General features: G+C 44.5%; 1 protein-coding gene across 2 annotated transcripts in view; it reads right to left on the reverse strand.

Moving 5' to 3' along the window:
- Utp20 (UTP20 small subunit processome component) overlaps positions 1–20,168 on the reverse strand; it is a 73,787-nt gene extending 53,619 nt beyond the window's left edge. For both annotated transcript variants that reach the window (XM_057757900.1, XM_057757899.1), the window contains exons 1-17: positions 19,975–20,168; positions 18,787–18,867; positions 15,840–15,906; positions 15,579–15,711; positions 14,670–14,858; positions 13,822–13,903; positions 12,996–13,133; positions 12,354–12,509; positions 11,696–11,842; positions 11,398–11,532; positions 10,347–10,424; positions 9,528–9,706; positions 5,405–5,560; positions 5,183–5,271; positions 3,854–3,959; positions 1,990–2,140; positions 1,075–1,137 (exon numbers count right to left, since the gene is read on the reverse strand). In XM_057757900.1, the coding sequence (XP_057613883.1) occupies positions 1,075–1,137; positions 1,990–2,140; positions 3,854–3,959; positions 5,183–5,271; positions 5,405–5,560; positions 9,528–9,706; positions 10,347–10,424; positions 11,398–11,532; positions 11,696–11,842; positions 12,354–12,509; positions 12,996–13,133; positions 13,822–13,903; positions 14,670–14,858; positions 15,579–15,711; positions 15,840–15,906; positions 18,787–18,867; positions 19,975–20,019 (1,995 nt within the window). In that variant the 5' untranslated portion in view covers positions 20,020–20,168. The remainder of the gene's footprint in view (positions 1–1,074; positions 1,138–1,989; positions 2,141–3,853; positions 3,960–5,182; positions 5,272–5,404; positions 5,561–9,527; positions 9,707–10,346; positions 10,425–11,397; positions 11,533–11,695; positions 11,843–12,353; positions 12,510–12,995; positions 13,134–13,821; positions 13,904–14,669; positions 14,859–15,578; positions 15,712–15,839; positions 15,907–18,786; positions 18,868–19,974) is intronic.
- Positions 20,169–23,877: the final 3,709 nt, after the last annotated feature.

Raw genomic sequence — 23,877 nt, forward strand, 5'->3', positions numbered from 1 at the left:
AAAGCTCAGTTCCCAGCACCTATAAGGTGGCTCATAACCTATCTATATCTCCAGCCCAGGAAATCTGTTGCCCTCTTCTGGGCTGCTTGGGCAACAGGCATGCACACAGTACACAGATATACATGTACGGAAAACATCCATATGGATAAATAAAATATACAGTAATTTAAAATTAAAAAAATGATTAGCTCTAAAGATGCATACATACAAACGACAGTAAATGGACTTAGCAGTTATAAATTTATTCATACTTAAATATATTTAACAATAAAGACAAGGAAGTGGCGGGAGGCATGGGAGAGGTTAGAGGGAGTAAGTGATTTAATTATATTTTAAATTAAAAAATAAAGTAGAGAACAATAGAAAACATCCAACAACAACCTCTGGTCTCCACATTCACGTGCACTAAATGTATGTGCATACACACACAGAGTAAATGGGAAATTGTCTAAAGGATTCCAAATGACTAACAGCATCTACTACCTACCTACCTACCTACCTACCTACCTACCTACCTACCTACCTACCTAGGTATCTGGCTATCTATCTATCTACTATCACACACATACACACACACACACACACACACACACACACACACACACACACACACACACAGTGTATGTATTCTCACTGTGCAATTCTATCTCTACTACTTGCATCATGAAAACAGTTCTATACATGAAAATGTCCATCTAAGGGCGCTCACTGCGGTGCTGGGTAAGACACTGGGAAAGGGTAACTACCCCACTTCTGTCATCAGAGGAATCAGTAAGAGTCTAAACTGTGGGCACTATGTAAACTTCTAAAGAAAGAGGTAAAACCAGAGGCACCAATAACACGGAAGACTCCATCCAACACGAGCCCCACCACGCACGCACCCGCAAGATCTGGAAGAACATTTAGTGGACTTCGTGGCAGGCAAGAATATGAATTCCAAGAACACCAACGTTACTATAAACATTTATGTAGTTTAGCCATATATAGCTACATAGCAAAGATACCATTTTGAAAATTTACAAAAACGAGTGAATTATGTTTTTCTTAAACTATCCACTCTAATAATTACAATACCTCCACTGAAGCTGGAAGCCGGATGTCAAAATGATTTAGGATCCTTATTGTCAAGAGCCGGATCTAGAGAAAGTGCAGGGGGACTTCAATCGCAGAGTGTAAGTGAAGGAAGACACGAGGAGCAGTCGGCGAGACCCACGTCTCACAGACCTAAGGGCTACTACTGATCAAAATAAAACTGGCCTTTTTTGTCCTTGTCTCGTATCCAACAACAACCAGTACCTAATTCAAACAGTAAATGAGTTCAAGACAGCATAAAACCGCGTGGGTAAGGCCACTCAACACGCCATAACTCAGCTATAGCCATGGCTCCACACCCCTTAGTCGCGTGGGTATTTCCACACACTTGAATGAGGAGGCGAACCATCTTAAATTCTTTTTTTTTCCCTTTGAGACAGGGTCTTATACAGCCCTGGCTGTCCTGGAACTCACTTCGCAGACCAGGTTGGTCTCAAAGAGATCCTTCTTCTGACTACTGGGGTTAGAGGCGTGCGCCATTATGCCTGGCTTAAGTTTTCTTTACCAAAAATTTGAAAGAACACATTCTTCTAGTTTTAAGTTGTAAGATATAAACAGGTGTTTACCTATTAGTACAAGCACAATTATCTAGTCCATAAAATGTGCACTATGCAAGACTGTTGTAATGGAGATTTAGTCAATCAACTACCATCTATGAGTACATAAATTAAAGAAAAATTATTTTATTTTTCTATTTTTTTCTACCCCATTCCTACTGAATCGGAACAGAATTGAAGCAGAACCCTAGGACCTGTAATTTTACTGACCACCCTAAGCAGTCTTGCTGTGATGGGTCTGTGGCCAGTGTTTAGCAATCATTGCTCCACAGAAATCCCACAGCAGCGCCTGTGATGAGGAGCCAGGTGCTCACGAGCTGAACGCACAATGCAGTATTACCTTGGAGATACCAGTTGAAATGTTTGTTTGTAACTTGGGAAATAATTCCATTAAGGCCTCCTCAGAAAGTGGCCCTTTGCATCCACATAACGCTAGCCTCTGATAATAGAGATCAGCCAACAGCAACACAGATGGCTCCGTCGGAAATGTTCTGCAACAAGATATTTATGAGATTCCAACTGCACCATCACATCACTAAGTTACCCAGAAATGTCCGCTGGTAAGGGAAATATAAAACGCAACAGGCTTTAAGTTTTATAGAGCTTGCCAACATCATTTTATAGTTACAGCTGAGGACTAGGCCTACCGAGTGAGAAATGGGCTCGGATACCACCAGCTGGCTAGAGGCAGAGGGGACTAGAACAGCCAAAGCTGCCACCCCAACCCACAGCTGTGAGTGGCAGCTGCATGCGAAGAGGACATGTGAAATTTGTGAAGTGCTCACTGCATGCCAGGCACTGAGCTGGTGAGGAACAGTGCAGCTCATTTCTAAACCCTCCCTTGTGACACGCCACAGACCTTCTATATGCCAATTTCATTCAGAAGGCCTGAGAACCTAACATTGCCAGCAGTTTTCCTAGACACTGGACAGAAAGTAAACCAAGGACAAAGTTCTTATTTTCTTGAAACTCAAATCTCTAGGAAACAGCAGCCACAGCACAGTTCAGTAGATCAGTGATAAATGCTGGGGAGAAGAGCATTAAGGGAAGGAGGCTATAGAAGCAAACAAGGAGAGAGCAGCAGGCAGGAACCAGTGGGCAAAGTGGAGTGCATATGATAGAGGTAGTCACAGAACATAGAACTGGAAGAAAACAGGAGAGCGGGCATAAGGGGATCTGAAGAAAAAGCATTCTAGGCAGAGGGGTGATGCCAAGGCCCACTCCGAGGCATTCTCACCTAGAAGAGCATTAGAGCCCAGTGTGGCTGGGGCCCAGTGAACAAGGGGACATGGGAGACATCAGAAACAGAGGAGTTAGACCATAAAAAGTCCGAGGGCTTGGTGCGGACTTCAGATTTTATTCCCACTGAGGGGTTACCACAGGCGGAGTGCTGCCCAACAATACTAGCATTCAGGGCAGGAACACTCTGCTGGGGGCTGCCTCATGAACAGCATGTTGCTTAGCCATAGCCTGAGCCTCAACCTACCAGAAACCAAAACAGGCCTCTCAAAAATGAACCAGTGCTACTCTAGAGTCTGAGGTTGGTCAAAATAAATGTGCAGGCCAGAAAAATCAAACCAGACCATTTTATCATAGAGCAAAAGGACCTCAGATATGCAGGCCACAACACGCTGGAGCAGACCAGGAAGAGGTTGGAGCACGTAGAGTGAGTGAGTCATGAAAGGTTGGGGAGGCTGACACTGGGTGCTAGGTTGGGAGGCTAATACTGGGTGCTAGGTTGGGGAGGCTGACACTGGGTGCTAGGTGGGGAGGCTGACACTGCAGTGGAGAGTTTGTGTCTGAGGCCTTGGGTTCCACTCTCAGCACCATCAACTGAAAACACTTTCTCTTCCTTTTAAATCCAGCTGTGCTGGGCATGGTGACACACACCTTTAATACTAGCAGTTGGCAGGCAGAGGCGGATACATTTCTTGGAGAGACCCTGTTTTTTTTAAAAAAATGCAGCTGGCATTTTAACTTTATAACCTAAATCCTAGGCATGTAATCAAGTATTTCTTTGCAAAGATGACTATAAACTTCAAATTTATAAAAAATTACTTATTTTAGTTGAAGGATCTAATATCAACTTTTAATTTCCCCATGTGACACTATTCACGTATAAGACTGATTAGAAAGATTTCCACAAAAATAGGAGCTTTTTATACTTTGCTCACCACTAAGACAAACGGAAGTTATTTACTTACAACACTAAATTCTTCACGCGCTCCACAGGAACCAGGTGCAGAAGTTCAGAAGAGTCCTCCAAACTCAGCAGAGTGTTTACAGCTTGACAAAGAACAAATAAGCATCCTAAGGGCAGAAAGAAAGGAAAAACACATTGCTTCCTTCTCGGCTGTGAAACACCCCATCCCCAGCACCATTTACAGAAGCACATTTGAAGTGACATCTGGGCATGACAGAGAGCAACAGAGAGTTCAAGTCACACATAGTCTTTCTTACAGTGAACACGCGTCCGAGGCAGAGAATAAAAGTTCATGCCACCGACTGAGACAAGAAGCTAGCTCAGCTCAAGATCTCTACCCCAACTCAGCTTCAGAGTCACATGGCGGACCTGGGATTTTCAGGTTAGGGCTCTCAATCCATGAAATACAGGTACATATTCCAAAACCTGAAGTAGTACTTTTTGGTCCTGAGCATTTCAACTGAGGGACACAGCGCACCCTCCAGCATCAGGCAGGCTCGAATTCTCCGAAACAGTAGGCCTGGACCTTTCAAAACTCAGTTATCTGTATATAAAATTACTCATGCTGAAATTATTTTTCAATTTATATTAAGTCACATATCCAGTAGGTTCTCACTAAGATATTCAGTTAACACCAATTCAACAGTAACTGGGAGTGTGACAACCTGTCCCTGCCTACAGGAGGCAGGCAGGCCTTCCTAGTGATGCACCTGTGCTGGTCTGGATGAGAAAGAATGAGGTCCCACCACAGACTCCTGTATGTAGACACATGGTCCCCGCTGGTGGCGATATTTAGAGGAGGTTCTGGAAGCAATCTCTCAGCCTCCTTCTCTGGCTGCCTGCTGCCACACTTCCCCTGCCATTATGTACTGCCCGGAAGTGTAAGCTAACACAAACTCTTCCTTCTGCACCACTGTGGGCATGGTGTTCACCACAGCAACAAGCAGCCGGCCCGAGCGGTGTGAGGATGGGAAAGAGTGCTGAATAAGGCACTTAGGAAGGTTCTCAGGCAGAAGGAACACACGTATGAATACGGGCGTTGGGTTCCGGGTGAGTAAATGAAGCAGCTGGGAACAGATGTATCTAAGGGGAAGGAGGACCATGTTATAACACCCTCTTGATACTTGACTTTCCTTGTGTTCATGCAACTCGGACCGGGGCACCGCATTTATGGGATACAAGTGACACATGTCCCTGCCACCATGCATTTTCTATGCAGGGAGTTAGAGCAGAATAGTGTTGGTGCTGGTCCCTGGCATGACACGTGTTTATATTTACTTTGGGTATGCCAGAAAGGCCAAGCAGAGAACAAGTGCTGATTGTCACTGACCTTTCCCAAAGCTCCCCTTGTCAACAGCCACGAAGAGCGACTCTACGAAGCACGACAGGAGAGCCAGCACTTTCTCCTTCTCAAGAGGCCTGAGCAAGAAGTGCAGAGAAAAAGGGAAATTCTCAAATTCCTATGTAATGGCTTATTCTCAGGATGGCAAAGAACGGTTACCATTTTAACTGAAATGTTAAACACCGGTAAAACTAAAGCTTCTTTTCTTACCTGATATGAGGTAATACCACCAGGGCTGCCCAAGACTGTGAAAGGTATCTGGCGTCATTACTTGGGGGTAATTGAACTATGGACAAGAGATGGTCTAGCACTGGAAACTGCTCCCTTCTTCTCTTGGAGTTAGTCTTCCTCTGCTTTAAGTAGGACCTGAAGGTAAAAACAATGGACAGGTATTTACTACGGCCACAAGTTTGAAAGGACGCACCTTGAAGGAATGCAAAGAAAAAACTTGCAGCTACAGGCTCATCAACGTGCCTGACCTGCTTCTCTGTTTCAACCTATTTCTAACTTAGACCAAGTCCTTTCTAGTTCTGGGCACTGCTGTGCAGATCTCCTAGGGACTGGAACAACCTGACTGCTTCTGCTCCTCATTTCTTATTTACTTGAGACATCTATGAGTCCTCACTAGCTTGGAACTTGGCTGCCCTTGAACTTGTGGCAATCTTCCTGCCTCTTGCCTTTTGAGTGCTGCTGGCATCACAGGCATGAACCACTGCAATCGATAACCACCTGTTTTGTTTTCACATGAATGTCACTGTTTTCCAAATGAAGGATGATGTCAAAGTTACCATAGTAAAAATGGCAAATACCACTTTAATCATAATCAATTATGATGGACAGTTCTCTGACTTTAACGTGGCACAAGGTTATTCGGTGATGTTTTCTGACTCAGCACCTGTCTTTGGGTATGTGTGAACTACCCCTTTTCTACTCTTACAGCAAAGTCATAGGAATGATAGGTAACATGCCTTAGAACTCGTCCTCTACGTCCAGTTTGGTTAACTTGTATAATACAAAACTGGAATAACTTTTGTTATTTGAATCAAAGAAAAGTCACTTTTCTTTCTTTTGATACTTTACTTTTCAGGACACAGAATATTTGTAAATAATAGACAAATAAGCTAATTTAGCCATCAATTCATTAGACATCATACTCTGTATAACCCTGGCTGTCCTAGAACTCATTCTGTAGACCAGGCTGGCCTGGAACTCAGAGAGATCTGCCTGCTTCTGCACCCTCCTCCATTCCCAAGTGCTGGGATTAAAGGCATGTGTGGCCAGTGCCCAGATAGTCGTTCTATCTGGCTAGTCTTTTTGGCAATGAGCATAACTCGACAATCTCTAAAAATATAAACTACTGAGACGATGCAATTAAATGAGGCATTATCTGCTCGACTACTGTCCTACAGTTAACTCCCTCCTCGCCTGAGTCTTGAACGCAGGCCTTACAAGGCTTAGTCCTCTCCACTCGCCTGAGTCTTGAACGCAGGCCTTACAAGGCTCAGTCCTCTCCACAGCTGCAGCAAGTCCAGCAAGGCCTGGTCCTCTCCCCCCCTCCTTGCTCACTGCCTCACCAGGCCCTCTCCACAGTCACATTATTTCCCCAACTCTGGGGGCTTCTCTCACTCAGTTACACCCATTGCCTGCAGCACTACATGAGGCTCCAGACAAGTGTGCTCACATCCATTCTCTCCTGTTGGTTCTGTGATGTGGACGTCTGGACAGTACGGAAACTATGAAGTTTCAGAGACGGTCTCACTATGGATCCCAGGCTCACCTCAAACTCACAGTGTTGCTTAGCTTGGCCTGTAATTGCAAGACTGCTCTTGACACCACCTTGTTTGGATTCTAGTAGAGTGTACAAGTGTGTGTGCAAACATATGTCACCATTCTCAGCTCAAACTAGTACTCAGAACCCTCCACAGGAAGAGTTAGGACAAAGGCGACCATCACACAGACTGCAGCTGGGGCTGTGGGGGTGGGGATGTTTTCTCAGAGAGCGATGTCAAAGCCGTTGCACTAGCTTTGGAGTGAAGGATCTAATAGTTTTACTTTGTACTTTTTTCAGGAGGATTAAAGAACTGTGAGGTGTGACAAGCGGCTTCATCAATCCCTTGGCTTCCCTGAGGGAGCCAAGAACAAAGCTCCATGGCACAGAACCCAGAGTTCTGGTCACTTGCAAGAATGTGCCTGCTGGAGACTGGCTGTGGGTTGTGAAATCAAGACAAAAGACCCAAGGAAATGATTCTCCAGGGTTACTCATTGCCCACATCTCAGGAGCCAGACTTGGGTACAGACAGCAGGACTCTGCTCAGTCACATTTGACAGAGAAACCACTTACAGAGTAGGAGATGTACGCAGGTTTTAAGGAGGCAAGTCTCCCCAGACCCCAAGTGCTAATTCAAAACTAAATGTTGTGTGTGTGGCTGTGGGGACAAACTCCTCACCCAGAGCAGGCAGCCAGCTTCAAAGCCAAGTAGTTAGCACAAACTCAGAGAACCCCATCCACTGACCCTAGTGTCTCAGAGCAAACCACAAGAGTGGCAACAGCTACTCCATCAAACACAAAATAAAGTATGCAAACAGAGGAATGGGGCCAGCGGGACGGCTCAGAGGGTAAAGGCACTTGCTGCCAAACTCAGTGACCTGGGTTTGAATCCCAGAGCCCACAGAGCAGAGGGAAAGAACCCTACTCACAAAAGCTATCGTCTGACCTGGCAGAGAGGTCACACCCCACCTCGTAGAAAAAGGAAAGAGCCAGTCATGGCCTTTAAAGACAGCTTTCATACAGCGGCACCAACAGAGGAGACTGTGGACTACACAGGCCGAAAACAGGCCCGGGTGACTTGTGACACAGGTACAAGGGCAGCACCGCAGCCTTCAACAAACGCTGCCAGAGTGAGTCGGCAGCCAGCAGCCCTAAACCTCGGGCTCGACACAACAGTTAATGCAGAATGAGTTACATACTTCATATGACACGGGAGGGAGGGAAGAACGAGTTACATAGTGAGTTCTGTCTCAAAAACAAAACAAAACAAAAAATCAAAAAGCACTTTTCATGTTTTTAAGATGTGTTACAGAACTGTTGTTTCTGTCATGAATAAACAAATTGTATTTGCTTCTTCAAAACCACGCCTTCACAGCTATTTATAAGAAGTGGATTATAATTCATACTGATCATAAACCCCCAAATTCCACTTTGGGATATTTACAGAGTTGAAAACAACATTCGTTCGTTCACAACAGCTTAACACGCAATGGCCAAGCAACAGAAATAACTAACTGTTCCTCCATGTGTGAATGAGGAAACAAGTGCCCGTTCTTACTGGGGAATCTTCCTCAGAAACAAAAGAGTGAGGTCACTGACAGGGCAACGGAGAGAATCTCAAAGGAACTGTGCTAGGTGAGAAAGCAGCCAACTGCAGAGGGAACACGGCACAGTTCTCATAGGACACGCTGACAGCGACATGCGTGTGTATAAAACGGGAGGGCCAACTGCGAGCACAGGGCTAGGGTGAAGTGTGAGCGCGGCTATGGGTGTGCCACGGAACTGTGGAGTGAGTAGGGAGGGGAAGAGGCTGGGGGGAGAAATGATGCAGTTGTCTTCAATTCTTAAAAACTGGAGAACAGAAAGGGACAAGGATGAGCACTTCTGTGCCTCCAGGTGTGCTGACAGTCTGCTGAGTGATGGATCACCTGCGCAAACCCAGAGGCCTACATGTGGACAGTGCTCGGGGGAGCACGCGCTGAGGAGCGTGAGCACACGCACTGAGGGGTGTGAGCGAGGTAGCACAGTTGTGTCCAGTTCTAATCTCAGCAGATTATGAAAGATGTTACCACATCTTACAGAGATGTAAAAATAAAAGATGTTAAATATACATACCATAAATATGTAAACAAATATAAAAAATTGTTAACTGTTAATAATCACCTCTTTTTTTCTTTTTTGATTTTATGACACAAGGTTTCTGTGTTTAACAGCCCTGGCTATTCTGGAACTGGCTTCGTAGACCAGGCTGGCCTCGAACTCACAGAGATCCCCTTGCCTCTGCCTTCCAGATGCTGAGATTAAAGGTGTGTGCTACCTCCGCCCAGCTAATCACCCTCTGAGATAAACACAGCGTCACCATCCACATTTTCCACACTCACATGCACAACACCATTTTAAACCTAGTAAACTGCAATCTTCCGAATCAACGTGTGCACAGGCACAACACTCTGTCACGGACATTCTTCTAGAGAACACATAAGATCATCATCCTGGGCTGTACACTCGAACATTCAATTATTAGAAATGGGTAATCTTACCATAGAGAATGGATTCAGAACTTACCCCAAAGCCTGTTGTGAGAAATCCAGAGGGTATTTTTCAATGGCCATGGAGCCAGCAGTGGGCGGAGCAGCTTTATTCAGAATAAGCTTGGCTAAAATGGCCAGTGCTTCGTCGGAGACCACAGAGTCGCCCATCAAGAAACAAGTCTCAATGTAGCAGAGAAAGCTTGGTAGAAACAGCTGAAGACAAAGAAAGGATTGATGCTCATTAACAGGGGCAGATTCCAGAGAGAAGAGAGATCACAGCACTTCAGCAGAGTTCCCAGCAAAGAATCAGCCTCAAAGTTCTCCACACAAACAACAGAAGCAAAAGGACAGCCTGGCAGCACTCTGAACACTGTGAGGGAGAATGCCTGCAGCCTGCAGCCTAGCCTGCTGTCAGCGCAGTGCAAGGAGAATGCCTGCAGCCTGCAGCCTAGCCTGCTGTCAGCGCAGTGCAAGGAGAATGCCTGCAGCCTAGCCTGCTGTTGACGCAGTGCATAGAGAATGCCTGCAGCCTAGCCTGCTGTCGACGCAGTGCTGGTTTTAGAGACAGGGTCTAAACAGGGCCTTAAGCACCCTGACAAGTCTTCCTGCCTCCAGCTCCCAAGAGCTGGGATTAGAGTCCAACCTGGACACACATCATTTGAAATGACTTAGCACATAAAGTAGCCCATATAACCAATGACTGAATATAATTGCTTTAAAATTATACAAGCTAAAACAGCAAGCACTAATTCTGTTCCTCTCAAAAAGTAACAAAAAAAGAAATGATATAATTTCAAATTTGATTATATCATGACATATTTTAAAAGTACCCTAAAATTAATGTCTTGTTTACCTTTTCAAACTGCTTCATAGCAAACATGACTTCAGAAAAATCCAAAATCAAACGTCTCTCGAATTTGCTTTCAAATATCTGTGAAGCAAAGATAAAATGTATTTATAAAAGTACACAGCAGTCCTCCCCCAGCCCCAGTGTGACTACAGAAGGGACGGCAGGCTCACCACACGCCAGCCAGCATCCACCCAGAGGTCTGACCTGCTCTGAAGGAACCCAGAAGCAGAGCACGGTATCTTAGTGACTACTGCAGGCCCCAAAGCTACAACAGGAAAACCAGCGGGTTCCATGGAAACTCAGTATTCCATTTTTAGTCCCATTTCAACATACTTCGAAACCCATAACAGTGCAAACAGCAGCTATGACCCGGCTTAGCATTCTTTGGGGGCCTTCCCTACTTGCAGGACAGAGCCTAAGTGTTCAAAGCCAAGAGAGCTCCGCTGCTGTGGTGTCACTCTCTCTCAAGTGCCTGTGTGCACAGACTACATGCATTCGTGAACACAAGTCAGTCGTTAAAGTCCCTTTGTCAGGTGATTTGTTCCTGTTGGCAATCTGTTAAGAAACTTTTAGGAGGAAGAAAGGGGAATGGGAAATATATATATAGCTCAATAAAAACAATTTTAAAAAGTTAAAGAAAAAAGAAACTTTTAAAGACCACTCCAAGTTCACATCCTTTGAAAAGCTCTCTTTCTTCCCCAGTAAGTAGAATTAACAATTACAAATCGATAGACCTCTCTCAGCTATCAGTTCAGTGTGTTGTAACGACTCACTCCTGGCTCCCTTACCCAGTCAGAAGGGGAGGCACGTTCCCCACCCTGGAACATGGAGCACACACCCACTGCACAAAAAGCTAGACGGGTTCACTTGCTCTGAGATCTAGCTGCCCTTCATCCTGCTTGACTCCATGATGGCATGCAGCTCCCATCTCCCTAGCAAGATCAATCCCTTGGGGGCAAAGCCTTTGCCACGCTTCATCTGTGTTTCTCAGCAGGGACACTCAGTGCTAAACACATTATTAGCCACACAGGTAACATCTGGTGAAGTGAATTACTTTTTCTATGGTGTCTTTGATGAGGGTCTCTGGCAAGGAAATACTTTCAGCTAGGAGCAAAGCAGAAACTACGTCCAAGAGAGTCTTCCGGCAAGAAGTGGCAAGATTGGCCGTCTGTAATGCTTCACACAGCACCTGTAATAACGGAAGAAAGAACAAGGCACTTACAGCAATCCACACTCCGGCCCCACCCCCAGCGCTGGGATCATCAGGCCTTTGCACACAGCAGGTGAGTGCACAACACGGCGGTACACCCCAGTGCAAGCCTCTAACAGACCCCTAAGAACACCAGACGCACCCTGCAAACGTCCGCAGGCCTTGTTATTTTTGAGCCACTTCCATGTTTCACAAAGATGAGGAAGGTTTCCAGCAGCCGACTGATCTGTTCAGAGTTCTCACAGCAGTTTGTTTCCGTCATTTTGTTGTGCAGCTCCAGGAGGGATTCCTTCAAATCAAGAAATCGAGAGACTGAGTAACTACAAAATCCCAAACTATTTATTTGCTCACACGATAATGGATGTCCACCAACAGCTTGCCTTCTCACATTCTTGCTAGCTAAAGAAAGAAGCATATCCGGGCATCGCTGGACAGTGGCAGCTAGTGTCTGCTGAGCGCTGTCTGCGTTCTTTGGAAGTATTCACTCAACACCCTCACAGCAACCCTGACACAGGTAATATCAGCCCCACGTTATCATACGAAAACACTGAGCGGCAGGCACAGGTCACACCTGTAGTACAGTACCAAGATGCAAACAGGAAACCTGCCAGTTCTCTCTGCCACCATGCTCCACTGCACCACAAGGTATCACACTGAAAATAAGTACATAAGGAAAGGACCGCAGAGGAGAAAAGGAACGGATGTGCAGGTAGATGAACAAAGGAGATAATGATGAAATACAATCTCTAACGACAAAGGGTATGCAGGCGTCCTGCCACACATCCATTCTTAGAACTTACCTGCAAACAGTCAAAAAACACACCAAAGTGTTCCTTATAGATATAGCCTACAGTGGATCTGGCCATGTTTCTCAGGGTTTCCCCAACTAAAATCCATGGTAGCTGAGCTTCTCTTTCGGTAACTGGTCCTAGCTTTTGCAAAATGAGCTTCAGCGCCTGTGGGAATGCAAGAGAAAGCAATCAAAACATTTTTGGATAGCAGTTTTTAAAAGACAGTCTTAAGCTATGGTTTATCACACTGATTTTATCAAAAACTTAGCATGGAATAATCGAGGTTATGGCAGCTTTGACTGTTAACTCTGTAGCCCAGCTTGTGCTGAAATCACGATCCATCTGCCTCAACATCCTGGGTGCTGGGATTACCAGTGAGTACCAACCACACAGCCTAGGCTGTTCACAGAACAGCCTTTCCCCTCTACCCATGACCTTCAATTGATGTTAGAGCAGCTAAGTACTCAGGGCCAAGAAGACCAAGGCGATTTTGTATGTAAAAGCACCCAGTCCACATTATAAGTCCTGACACTCTCCGGGCTGTGCTTCCTCTGTATTCTAGGATTTCCATCCCCCCACCCCCACCATCGTGCTGTTCTCTTCTGTTTATTCCGTCTGCACAGACTCCAGGCATTTGTCCCCACTCTTTACCTGGCCTGTACAGGAATGAAACATATTTCTGACTCCTTTGCACATTTCAAAGAGCAACTGTCCAACTCCTTCCACTTTTTCTGGATGCTCACTGAGATCAAGAAACATCAAATTGAAAAGTGCATTTTTATCAGAGACCTAGAACGAGAAATAGAAAGTTGCATTTACAATACAAGTATGTCTAAATAAGAACCCATACTTCCTATTTTATATACCCATATTTAAACAGGCTCTGAAATTTTCTGACAGGAACAGAGGTGATTTCAAATGACTAGGACCATGCACTCACCCTTGTAATTGTCACAGGAGGGTGACGGATTCATTGGTATGATATGAAGGCATGTGCTAGGAAAATCAGCATAAGGCAACATTCTATCTTTTAAAGTAAATCAAGTATTTATATTTTATGTGCACAAAGAAACTTAATACTAATGTTTTATGTGTTTACCAAAACCTAAAATGCACCAGGAAGAAATTAGACAAACATAAATATACCATGCTAGCGTTTCCTTGCAGGAAATCCCTTCACTGACTTAAATCAAAGGGTATATATTATATATTATATTATATTATATTATATTATATTATATTATATTATATTATATTATATACACTGAGAGCTATGAAAACCTAACTAACAGAATGACCCAAATTAGAGCTCACAGATTAGGGAGCAAAGACTAAACCTTAGGGTGACATAAACTGAAAATAGAAACAAGCTTCTGTTTCAAAAGGTGACTTCATGATTCCATTCAAAAAGACAGCCATCCTGGTCATCAGACTCTTGACAATTCACTACCATAAGCACATAAAATATCAGACTAACCTTTCTCATCAAAAAAGTAAAACTTTCGGCAGCAAAATTTCTTATATGTAGTTTTTTGTGGGCCAAGAGGGCACTGTACAAGCTGTAGAAGGAGAAAAACAGAGTCGTTCAGTACAGACGTGCCCCATGTCAGCAGTGTGGTCGACAGTGCTGGGAAGGCACGTATGATCAGAGACAGCCAAATGCCAGGCAGAAGGCTGAGGCCAGAGACAACAGTGTAGGCTAAGTGATGTGGTCTTCAAAGAAACCTTCAGGCAACGGTGAAACCCACAGTGAATAGGAAAGGCGGTATGAATTTGGTGTGAAGTGGAGAGCTTTTTATTAGGAAGAGCAAAAACACAGTAAGTAAAAATAAATAACCACACTCAGGGAATAATAAGGAGGAAGAGGTACATCTCAAAGAGTGGCGAGATGGCTAGGAAGCAAGGGGTAAAGCTGCTCGGTAAACACACAGATCTGAACTCCAAGCACAGGCACCTGCGTGCGAGTTTACACTTCTGCAAAGATCTACAATAAAGCCTGGGTGACCTAAGCAAAGAAACAGAACAAAACACAGCCAAGGGGTACAGAAGTCAAAGCTATCATGGCTGCTATAGATGGGGGCTGCTAACGTGATGAACTCCAGGTCCAGCTGGATGGGTGGGGATAGTTTCAAGAGGCGGTGAGGAAACTAAGCAGGTGTGCTATACACTGCAGACGGACAGACGACCACATAGACCCCAGCGACTGGCGAGCCAGCTCTGAGCCAGGAAATAATCAGCACGGCACCGGGAAGGTACTCGAGTCAGGGAGGGGCCAGGGCAAAGGAAGAAGGCAAATCAAAACGTACTGCAGAAGGAAAGGGTCACCTGTATATTTTGGGCATGTCCTTCACCATCAGCCTCCACAGGTACTTGTACAGGTACGACAGCGAGGTGAAAGCCCATTCTAGCAGTTCCGTGTCCTGCGTCTCCAGGATGGAGGTGATGGTCACGAAGAAGTCTTCGAAGTGTGGATAGAAGTCAGTCTGCAGATCTCGTGCCAACTGTACTACTAAACTGGATTGAAAAGGAAGTGACTAGTTAAAAAACCAAAGGGCTGTTTGACGATATAGATAGCCTATGACTGTTGTATGAACCAACCCAAAGCACTTCTAAGTCGTCTCATTCCTGTTGCTGCTGTTTTAGTTTTGGAGACAAAATCTTTTCTTGCTGTGTAGCCCAGGCTGAACAAGATCCACCTGATTCTACTTTCCAAGGGATTATAAAATGTGCTATCATTCACAGCTCAAATATTTTTCCTTCCTTCCTTCCTTTCTCCCACCTATCTGGTCTTCCAAGACAGAGTTTCTCAGTGTGACCCTGGCTATCCTGGAACTCACTCTGTAGACCAGGCTGGCCTCGAACTCACAGAGATTCACCTGCCTCTGCCTCCAGAGTGCTGGGATTAAAGGCATTCAAAACCACTGCTCAGCAGCTCAAATCTTAACAGATGAGCAGAGAAATCAATGCAGAAATAGTTACTGGAGAACTCAGGGCACCCATCCGCAGGGTCAGAGAACCTCACAGCTCTTCAGGAGCCACATGTGCCCTATCACAGTACAGGGCGAGTGCCACCCTGCCGTAAGGCAGCACATCTCTTTCTGATACAGTAAACTAGCAGGAAAGGCAGATCGTCTTGTTACTACATCATAAACACTACTTAGGCCAGGAACGAACCATGGCCTTCCTTAAGACTCAGATAAACAGCATCGAGCCTTCGTCTGAGATGTGACTTACTCCAAGAGAGGTTGGTAGGCAAAACTGTTCCTGATCTGCAGGTGAGTCTTCAGGCTCTGCACTATTTCGTGCTGATGATAGACCAGCTGGTTAAAAGACTGGCATTTGTCAATAACTTCTTTGTAAAACTTCCCTGGATTAACAAAAGAAGAAAAAGAAATGAAAGCAAAAAGGATGACGTTCAGTTTCTCCATCACTAGTTGTTGGGAACATAAAAAGTGCAAATTATGGGAGAATAAAATACAAACAAAACAAAAATACCGAAGTGCTCTGTGAGGTTCAGCTCTCTCCACTTCAGCAGCGCCTCGAAGAAGTAGGTTTCGACCTCCTGCAGGAGAGGTCGCGCATTAGTGAAGCAACTCCAAGACAACTGACCAAGCTTCTGTTCTTTTTTTTTTTTTTTTTGAGACAGGGTTTCTCCATAGCTTTTGGTTCCTGTCCTGGCACTAGCTCTTGTAGACCAGGCTGGCCTCGAACTCACAGAGGCTTCTGTTATTCTTTAGCAAGTATCAAATTAGTTTACCATTATATTGTATTGTATTTGAATGTCTGATTTAAAAATCACTATCTGAGTTGCTGGATAAAGCAAGATGGACATAGACAGAGTTTGCTAACCCCTTGTATCTACTAACAGCAGATAGTTGATGGAAATGGCGAGGCTGCATGAGGGCTGCCCTTCCTGCTACACTACCTTAGAAAGAGTCTGACATGACAGAAGACCGATCCAGCCATATTAGAGAAAGAAAGATACCAAGAGTGCCCTGGTTAATTCTATGTCAACTTGGCATATGCTAGAGTCATTTTGGAGAAAGGAACCTCAACTGAGAAAATGTTCCCACGAGGTTGGCCTTGGAAAAAAGCCCATGGAACATTTTCTTGAGTGATGATGGACGTGAGAGGGCCCAGACCACTACACGCAGGTCCTGCATGGTAAAAGTGAACTGAGCAAGCCGTGGAGAACAAGCCAGTAGGTAAGCTGCACTCTCCATGGTCTCGGTTCAGTCTCCAGGTTCCTGCCTTGAGTTCTTGGCCTGAGCTCTCAACTTGATGAACTATAAATAATAAGCTGAAATAAACCCTTTCCTCCCCAAGTTGCTTTTGGTCGTGGTCTTTATCATAGCAATAGAAATGAGACAATGGGAATGAAGATCAACAAGACCCAACTGCTATATATATAACTGAGGCCATTTGGACCATTCAATCTCCTATCTCTGCATTCACCTATGCTCTAGATCCACACATATTTTTGAGACAGGGTCTTACTATATATATATATATATATAGCTTCACTGGTCTGAAACAAGATATGTAAGCCAGGCTGGCCTCCAACAGAGATCCACCTGCCTCTGCTTCTCAAGTGCTAGGAGAAAAGACGTGACAACACACCCTGCTGGTCAAATGTCTTTTAATGTTTCCCCTCGGGGTCTAGTAGTTAGGATTCAGTGCTTTCCGGTACTGTCCTCTTCTCCCAAACATCCTATGGACACTATAATTTACACATTATACTATACATCACATCCAACAAGTTACCTTCCTCTAAGAATTGTGTTCTCTTGCATTAGTATTTAATGCTTATCATACTGAGAGAGAGAGAGATTGTATTAGTATTTAATGCTTATCATACCGAAAGAGAGAGAGAGAGAGAGAGAGAGAGATTGCATTAGTATTTAATGCTTATCATACCGAAAGAGAGAGAGAGAGAGAGAGAGAGAGATTGCATTAGTATTTAATGCTTATCATACCGAAAGAGAGAGAGAGAGAGAGAGAGAGAGAGAGAGATTGCATTAGTATTTAATGCTTATCATACCGAAAGAGAGAGAGAGAGAGAGAGAGAGAGAGAGAGAGAGAGAGCGAGCAGGCACACGTGAGCCTATGTAAATAGCAAGGTCTTGCTGTATAGTCCAGGCTGGCTAGGATAGCCTCGGCCTCCCTTGGAATCACAAGAATGTGTCACCACACACAACTCTTCACAAATCTATACTATTGAGTGGTGTCTTCAACCATCCTGTTATTGTAACCAAAAACCTTAACCCTATCCCTTCCCTCTCCTCCCATCTACCAGGTCCCAATCCCTAGCCACTCCCCTAATACCCCTGAAACTTCCCTTCTGGTTCGGTTGCCACTGCCACTGTCACAATCATTTCTTATCGGATCTTACGCCTGATCAGGTCACTTACTCCCCAGCTTACGATTTTGGAATAGCATTCTACAGCTCCAGGATGATATCCAAACTTGCTTGGCACATGAAACTGATCTTTCCCATCTCTCCAGCTAGCCTCCCCCCTCCCAATCACCACGCATGCATGCACCCTGAGCACATCTGTAAGGCTGACAGTTTTGTAGTATCTTAAATACGACACATATTTCCAAGCATCTGCTGCTTTGTATAGACTTTTCCTCAGCTTGGAAGAGCCATTCATGTCCTCCTGCCACACTAAAACCTGCCCAACGGCAAAAGTCAATCCGGTACCATCTTCTATAATTCCCTTTTGACATCCTTTCTGATACTCTCCAAGAGAGGCACTCCCTTCATGGTGAGTTCTCAGAACATTTCATGCTGATCTAGATGATACCATTTAACACTCGAAAGTGGTAGGGAGAAAATGCATGCAAAGACTCAGGACAAAAGCTGACCAGTAACAGAAGACGACAAGCTGAGGCAGAAGCCCCGAGTTAAAGGTGTCTGCATCAACAAGACCTTAAAGGGCTAGTAGAAGCATAAGGGCCTGATGTACCAAAAAAAAAGGGGGAAAACATCACTTCTTAGACGAACACCAGTCAGGAATGTGGTTAGGACAAGAAAACGTGTAGTCTAGTATCTTTCCTTTAAAGAGGAAGAAATTAGACCCCAAGAAGCAGATTTCATTAAAATCACTTTGAAATCAGAGTTGGAAACAAAAATTAGTCCCACCTGCAGAGTATACAACAACAGATGAGTTTCCAAATCAAATCAAGCCAGCTGTTTAAGCCCGCATCACCCAACTGCACTTGCAGCCAGGATGGAAATGTCCCATCTAGTATGGCACTTCTCCAGTCGCTAACAGCTACTGAGGACTTTAAAGTGAATTAAAAATGTATTTCCTATGTGTGATTTCTTTACTGGACAACACAGGTCTAAATCGCTGCGTGTCCATTAAAAATGTCTTGAAAAACGATTTACTTGCATTACTAAAGCGGTTTGAGGGTTGCTAATACCATATCCTCTTACCTCATCATAGCTTGCGGTTCTATCAATCCGGTGAATGATATCAATATTCACATTCCCCAGTCTTTCAGCAAACGTAAGAAACTGCAAAGAAAAGAAGCATATTGAAGACATATTCACGCTTAATGCTTATCATATTTTGATATCGATTGGAACACACTATACCATAATCACATCAGACTCCAAAGGCAGAATGTTCAGAGCTTCAATAAGCCTTCTATGAACTGTCACCACAAATAACAGTAACCTTGGCTTGTCATTTCAGACCTGTGGCACCTGTTGATCATTAAATGTATAACCGTTTCTTCTTTTAAAAGAACAGCTATTACTGATGAAGCACAAAGGTAAATGTAAGAACTCTAAACAGATGCACAAATACACTGTTACTACTTTACAATAATACTTATATTTTGCATAACTTATTGTCTTTTTTTATTTTTATTTTTGACTTATGTATCCCAGGTTGACCTGGAACTGGCCATGTTGCCAAGGGTGACCTTTAAATTTAACTTCAGATCCTCCTGCCTCTACGTCCCCAGTTCTGGGGTAACAGACACTGGCCACCACTCCTGGGGGTTCCTGCACGCCAGTCAAGAGCTCTCTACCAACTGATTTACCTCCTAAGCTCTGGTTTTTAAATACCATCTCCACACAGGCTGAGGAAGCTGGATGCACGCTGACAAGTCGATCTGCTGTCTTTCAGATTTCACACCACACCAAAAGCACAGGGATCTCGTTAAGTCATGGCAACAAGTGTGTTTTTAAAACACAGTTAAGATAGGATCTGGGAAGACACTAAAAAGTGCCCCACAACGGCTAGCTGGAAGTCACTCACCACTTGTCCGCCCGTCCCACGCCCCTCTGTTCAGTCTTTAGCGTTAAAAGGAGAGGTGCATTTGCAGGAAATCTCCCGGGGCGATAGATTTCACCCCGAACCCAAGGCAGTTCCCCAGACACACCGGAGCTCATCGTCGAAAGGCCACCTCTGCAACTCAAACCAAACTCCCCCCCGGAACTCGTGTTTACTATAGTAGCAGGGTCTCCCACTTTGGCCGGAGCCGGGGACGAGGGGTCGCAGCTTTGCCCCAACTCTGCAGGCCCAGGAGTCTCGCTATCAGTGGGAGGCAGGCAGAGGCGGGGGACCCGCGGCTCCCCGCCCGGCTCGGCTCCCGGCCCGGCTCTCGCGCTCACCCGGTAGGTATTCTCCGTCTTGTGGGAAAGCGGCTTGGTCTTCATGGCTGCCGACGGCCACAGACCCTCCGAGGGCCTCAGGGAGACAGGAAAGGATTCTCGAGCAGCACGGAGGAGAAAGCGCCTCACACACGCTACTCTGAGAGGCTGGGTTGCCTGCTCTTTCTCACGTGCAGTTCATTCCGCTGGGCGCCGCCATATTGGGGAACGGAGCAGTGCCGGTCACGTGGGCGGAAGAGGCGGGCCGAGCATGTGCGCTCTGCCTGGCAGCCTGTCCCGCGGTCTGGGCTGCGCAACTTTTGTTTGAGAAGTTGACCAACGCAAAACGAGCCCAGTGGTATTTCTGTGGGCTTTCTTGTTTTGCTTTGTTTGGGACATTTTTCTTTGTTTTATCAGTCATTTGCCTGTTGGTTTTGGTTTTCGTTTTTACTGATTTTTTTTGCTTTTTTTTTTTTTTTTTTTTGGGAGTCGCACGTAGGGAGGATGGGAGGAGTTGGGAGAGGGGAAAACATGATCAAACTATATTGTATGAAAAAAACTTAATAAAAAAGAAAAAGATGTTTTTATTATAAAAAAAGACATAGCAGTCGTTATCAGCTAACCTTGCTGATCGCTTTTTATCTTGCACTGTGAAAAGCCCTTTCCACCCATAATCAACAGTAAAGCTGGTTCTACTCAAAACGCGAGGTGTGTGTGTTTTTAAGGCCCCTTGACATGCAAGCTTGTAAGGGACGATCTGATCTTTCACACTCTAATTCTGAGATTCAGATTTTAGTTTGTTTGTTGGTATTGGGAGTCCAAACAAAGGTTTCCCGCATGCCAAAAAACAACTCTACCACTGAGCCGACAGCTAATTATGATTTTATTAACTTGAATAAAGAAAGGGAATTGAATGGAAATTCTTTAGTTTCAGTCGCAACTTTTGTCCTTTGGTATTTTCTGTAGCAGTTTAACGTCTATGTGTAACCACGATTGCTCAATTATATAGAATGTGTATATATGTACAGTTTTTAAAATATTTAATAACTTTTTCCCACTTAATGTTCATCTGATCAAATATTTCCTGAGAGTCTACTGCAAAATATTTAAAGTGCTCATATCATAGCACGTCAAGACAAGCTGTGAGCAGACGTTAGATGCATGGCTTCATAGATTCGGGTATCTACAAGGTGATCTGGGCTTGTGTTTGCCAGAAGTTTGAGAGAAGAAAACACTGAAGCTGGACACACCTTTGAATATTTCTGTTCACCAAATACTATATTTGTGAACAAATTCTGCCTAGGAGGACTTATTTTGTAAAGATCCAACAGGTATTTAACCTCAGTGACCAGCTCTTTCTGTTTAGAAGCATGTCTGCCACAAGATATACAATCACAGAGTTAGAGACATTTGTACAAACACTGCATGTAAAACATTAAGGCAGAAACGTAACAAAAAGAAAGAGAATGAGCCATAGAGCTATTTGCACAAAAGCAGGTGGAGAAACATCCAAGTGCAGAGTCCCTGAGATAGAATTGAGTTCCAACCTGGAATAATAGCAACCAGAAGCCCCTTACACATAGACTACAGTAAGTGGAGAGGAAATCAGAGTTCTTTTTTTTTTTTTTTTGAGACAGGGTTTCTCTGTAGAGTTTGGAGCCTGTCCTGGAACTAGCTCTTGTAGCCCAGGCTGGCCTTGAACTAACTCACAGAGATTCACCTGCCTCTGCCTCCCAAGTGCTGGGATTAAAGGTGTGCGCCACCACCGCCCAGTGGAAATCAGAGTTTTATATATATATATATTTAATCATTTTACAGGTTGTGGAAGCACAGATTAAAAGAATGACTCATCCAAGATGATCTAGGAAATTAACTGGAGAATTGGGAACTTTATCCAGGTGTCCTCACCCACTCTTAGTACCCTTCCCACTGTAATCAACTTTAGTCCACTAGAGTACTGGGTATTTCAAATCAAGAAACAATTTCTGTGACTTCTGAACTAGGCCTGATGGGCCAATCCATCATCATTTCATGAAGGAGTCCATTTTTTTTTCCTCCTGATATTTTTTGTTTGTTTGTTTTTCAATACAGGGTTTCTCTGTGTAGCCCTGGCTGTCCTGGAACTGGTTTTGTAGACCAGGCTGGTCTCAAACTTTAATCTCGAGTGCTGGAATTAAAGGTGTGCACCACCATCCAGCTTCTTTCTCCCATGATTCTTTGCGTTAAAGGGTAAGGTGTAAAACTGCCCTGATTATACACAAATAATTCAAAGGGAAATAATATTAATAGGGCTCCTTGTTTATAAAAGACTTTGAGCTTCTCCAAAACTTCAGCATACATTACCGCCTCTGGTCTTTATGACAGCCCTGTGAAGTAAGCAGAAAGATAGACTTGCCATCATATGGTACAGAGAGAAATGAAATAGTTCTAGAGAAAATAAGCAATTCTGCCAAGGTCACGTGCTTTTGCTTGCCAGTGCCCGAGTTTCTTACTCTGGCTTCAAAGGCTCTGGCACCATACTCATCTTCCTAGGTGGTAAATAGTTGGCACTGTATAGCTCTTACTAGGCTCCAGGTCTTTTCCAAGTGTTTTGCATATGATGACTCATGTACTCTTCCTGTGAGGTAGCGGCGTTATCTTCATTTGCCAGTGGGGAAACTAAGAGACAGGGAGACTGAGTAACTTGGCAAAGACTGGCTAATCCCATAAGACAGTCAGAGCCAGGACCCAGCATTTTCCGGCAATGTTCAGATTCTGCTCTCAACCCATGCACTGTGCTACGTCTCCAGCCAAGAGCGATTGGAAACAGTTGTGGGACTGAGGCGATTCAAGGGCTCCACAACTCAAGATCTTCTGAGATCAAGTCCAGAGATCCTCTTGCTCCTGAGATTGTTGCAAGCCCTTCCTTTGAAGTCTATAGCCACTTGATCTTATTATCCACTTAGTGCGATAGAGAGATGTAATTAAATTTTGGTCCCTAAACCATTCGTTTGGGTGGAGTAGAAAAAAAAAAAAAACAATGCTGAGCAATCCTCATTTCACCGCTTAGCTCAAATTTGTTAAGGATACGGAGTGGACAACATACGGGTACATGAATAGTTGAAAGGGGGTGCAAGGGAAAACACAAACGTTTCCCTCAGGAAGCAAGAGGTATAATGAGGAGGAGCCAGCCAGTAAACAAGTAATTCTAATACAGTAAACTCTGGTTGGGAGTATGGCAAGAGAAGGGAAAGTTTCTCCTAAAGGATTAACCTTTAACCTGAGACTAAATTCTTTAGTTTTAGTCACAACTTTTGTCCTTTGGTATTTTCTGTAGCAGTTTAATGTCTATGTGTAAGCACGATTGTAATTAAATACACGTATGTAAAGGATTTTAATTATTTTCACTCACCCCCTCCCATTGTGTTTAGTGTCTTAAAATATTTTATGTACCTCATGTGACCTCTAGCACATTGTAGGTTGGCACTAGTAGTTGGTGGGGGAAAGAGAGACATGTGGAGGGAGGCAGGAAGGAATGTGAATGGAGGAAAGAAGAAGAAATGGGCAGGAAGGAAGGAAGGAAGGAAGGAAGGAAGGAAGGAAGGAAGGAAGGAAGGAAGGAAGGAAGGAAGGACGGACGGAAGGAAGGAAGGAAGGAAGGAAGGAAGGAAGGAAGGAAGGAAGGAAGGAAGGAAGGAAGAGAAGACACCTTTGTTGAGGTATTCTCATGAAACATTCTGAAAGAGCAACCTGGTAAACTAAATAGCAGCTTGAACTCTTTTCCAGGTCCTGGAAGGTCACTTCACACATAAAATCAGTACATGAATGAAGGCACCATACCTCTGGTGCCCTGTGTTGGACGCCGCTGCAGTCTTCTGACTCCATCCAGCTAGGAATGCGGACCCTCGTGGCAGGAGGAATGGATCTAGTCCCTTGTCTCTGCTG

Source organism: Chionomys nivalis, chromosome 25 (assembly GCF_950005125.1).
Source record: "Chionomys nivalis chromosome 25, mChiNiv1.1, whole genome shotgun sequence".
Lineage (NCBI taxonomy): Eukaryota > Metazoa > Chordata > Mammalia > Rodentia > Cricetidae > Chionomys > Chionomys nivalis.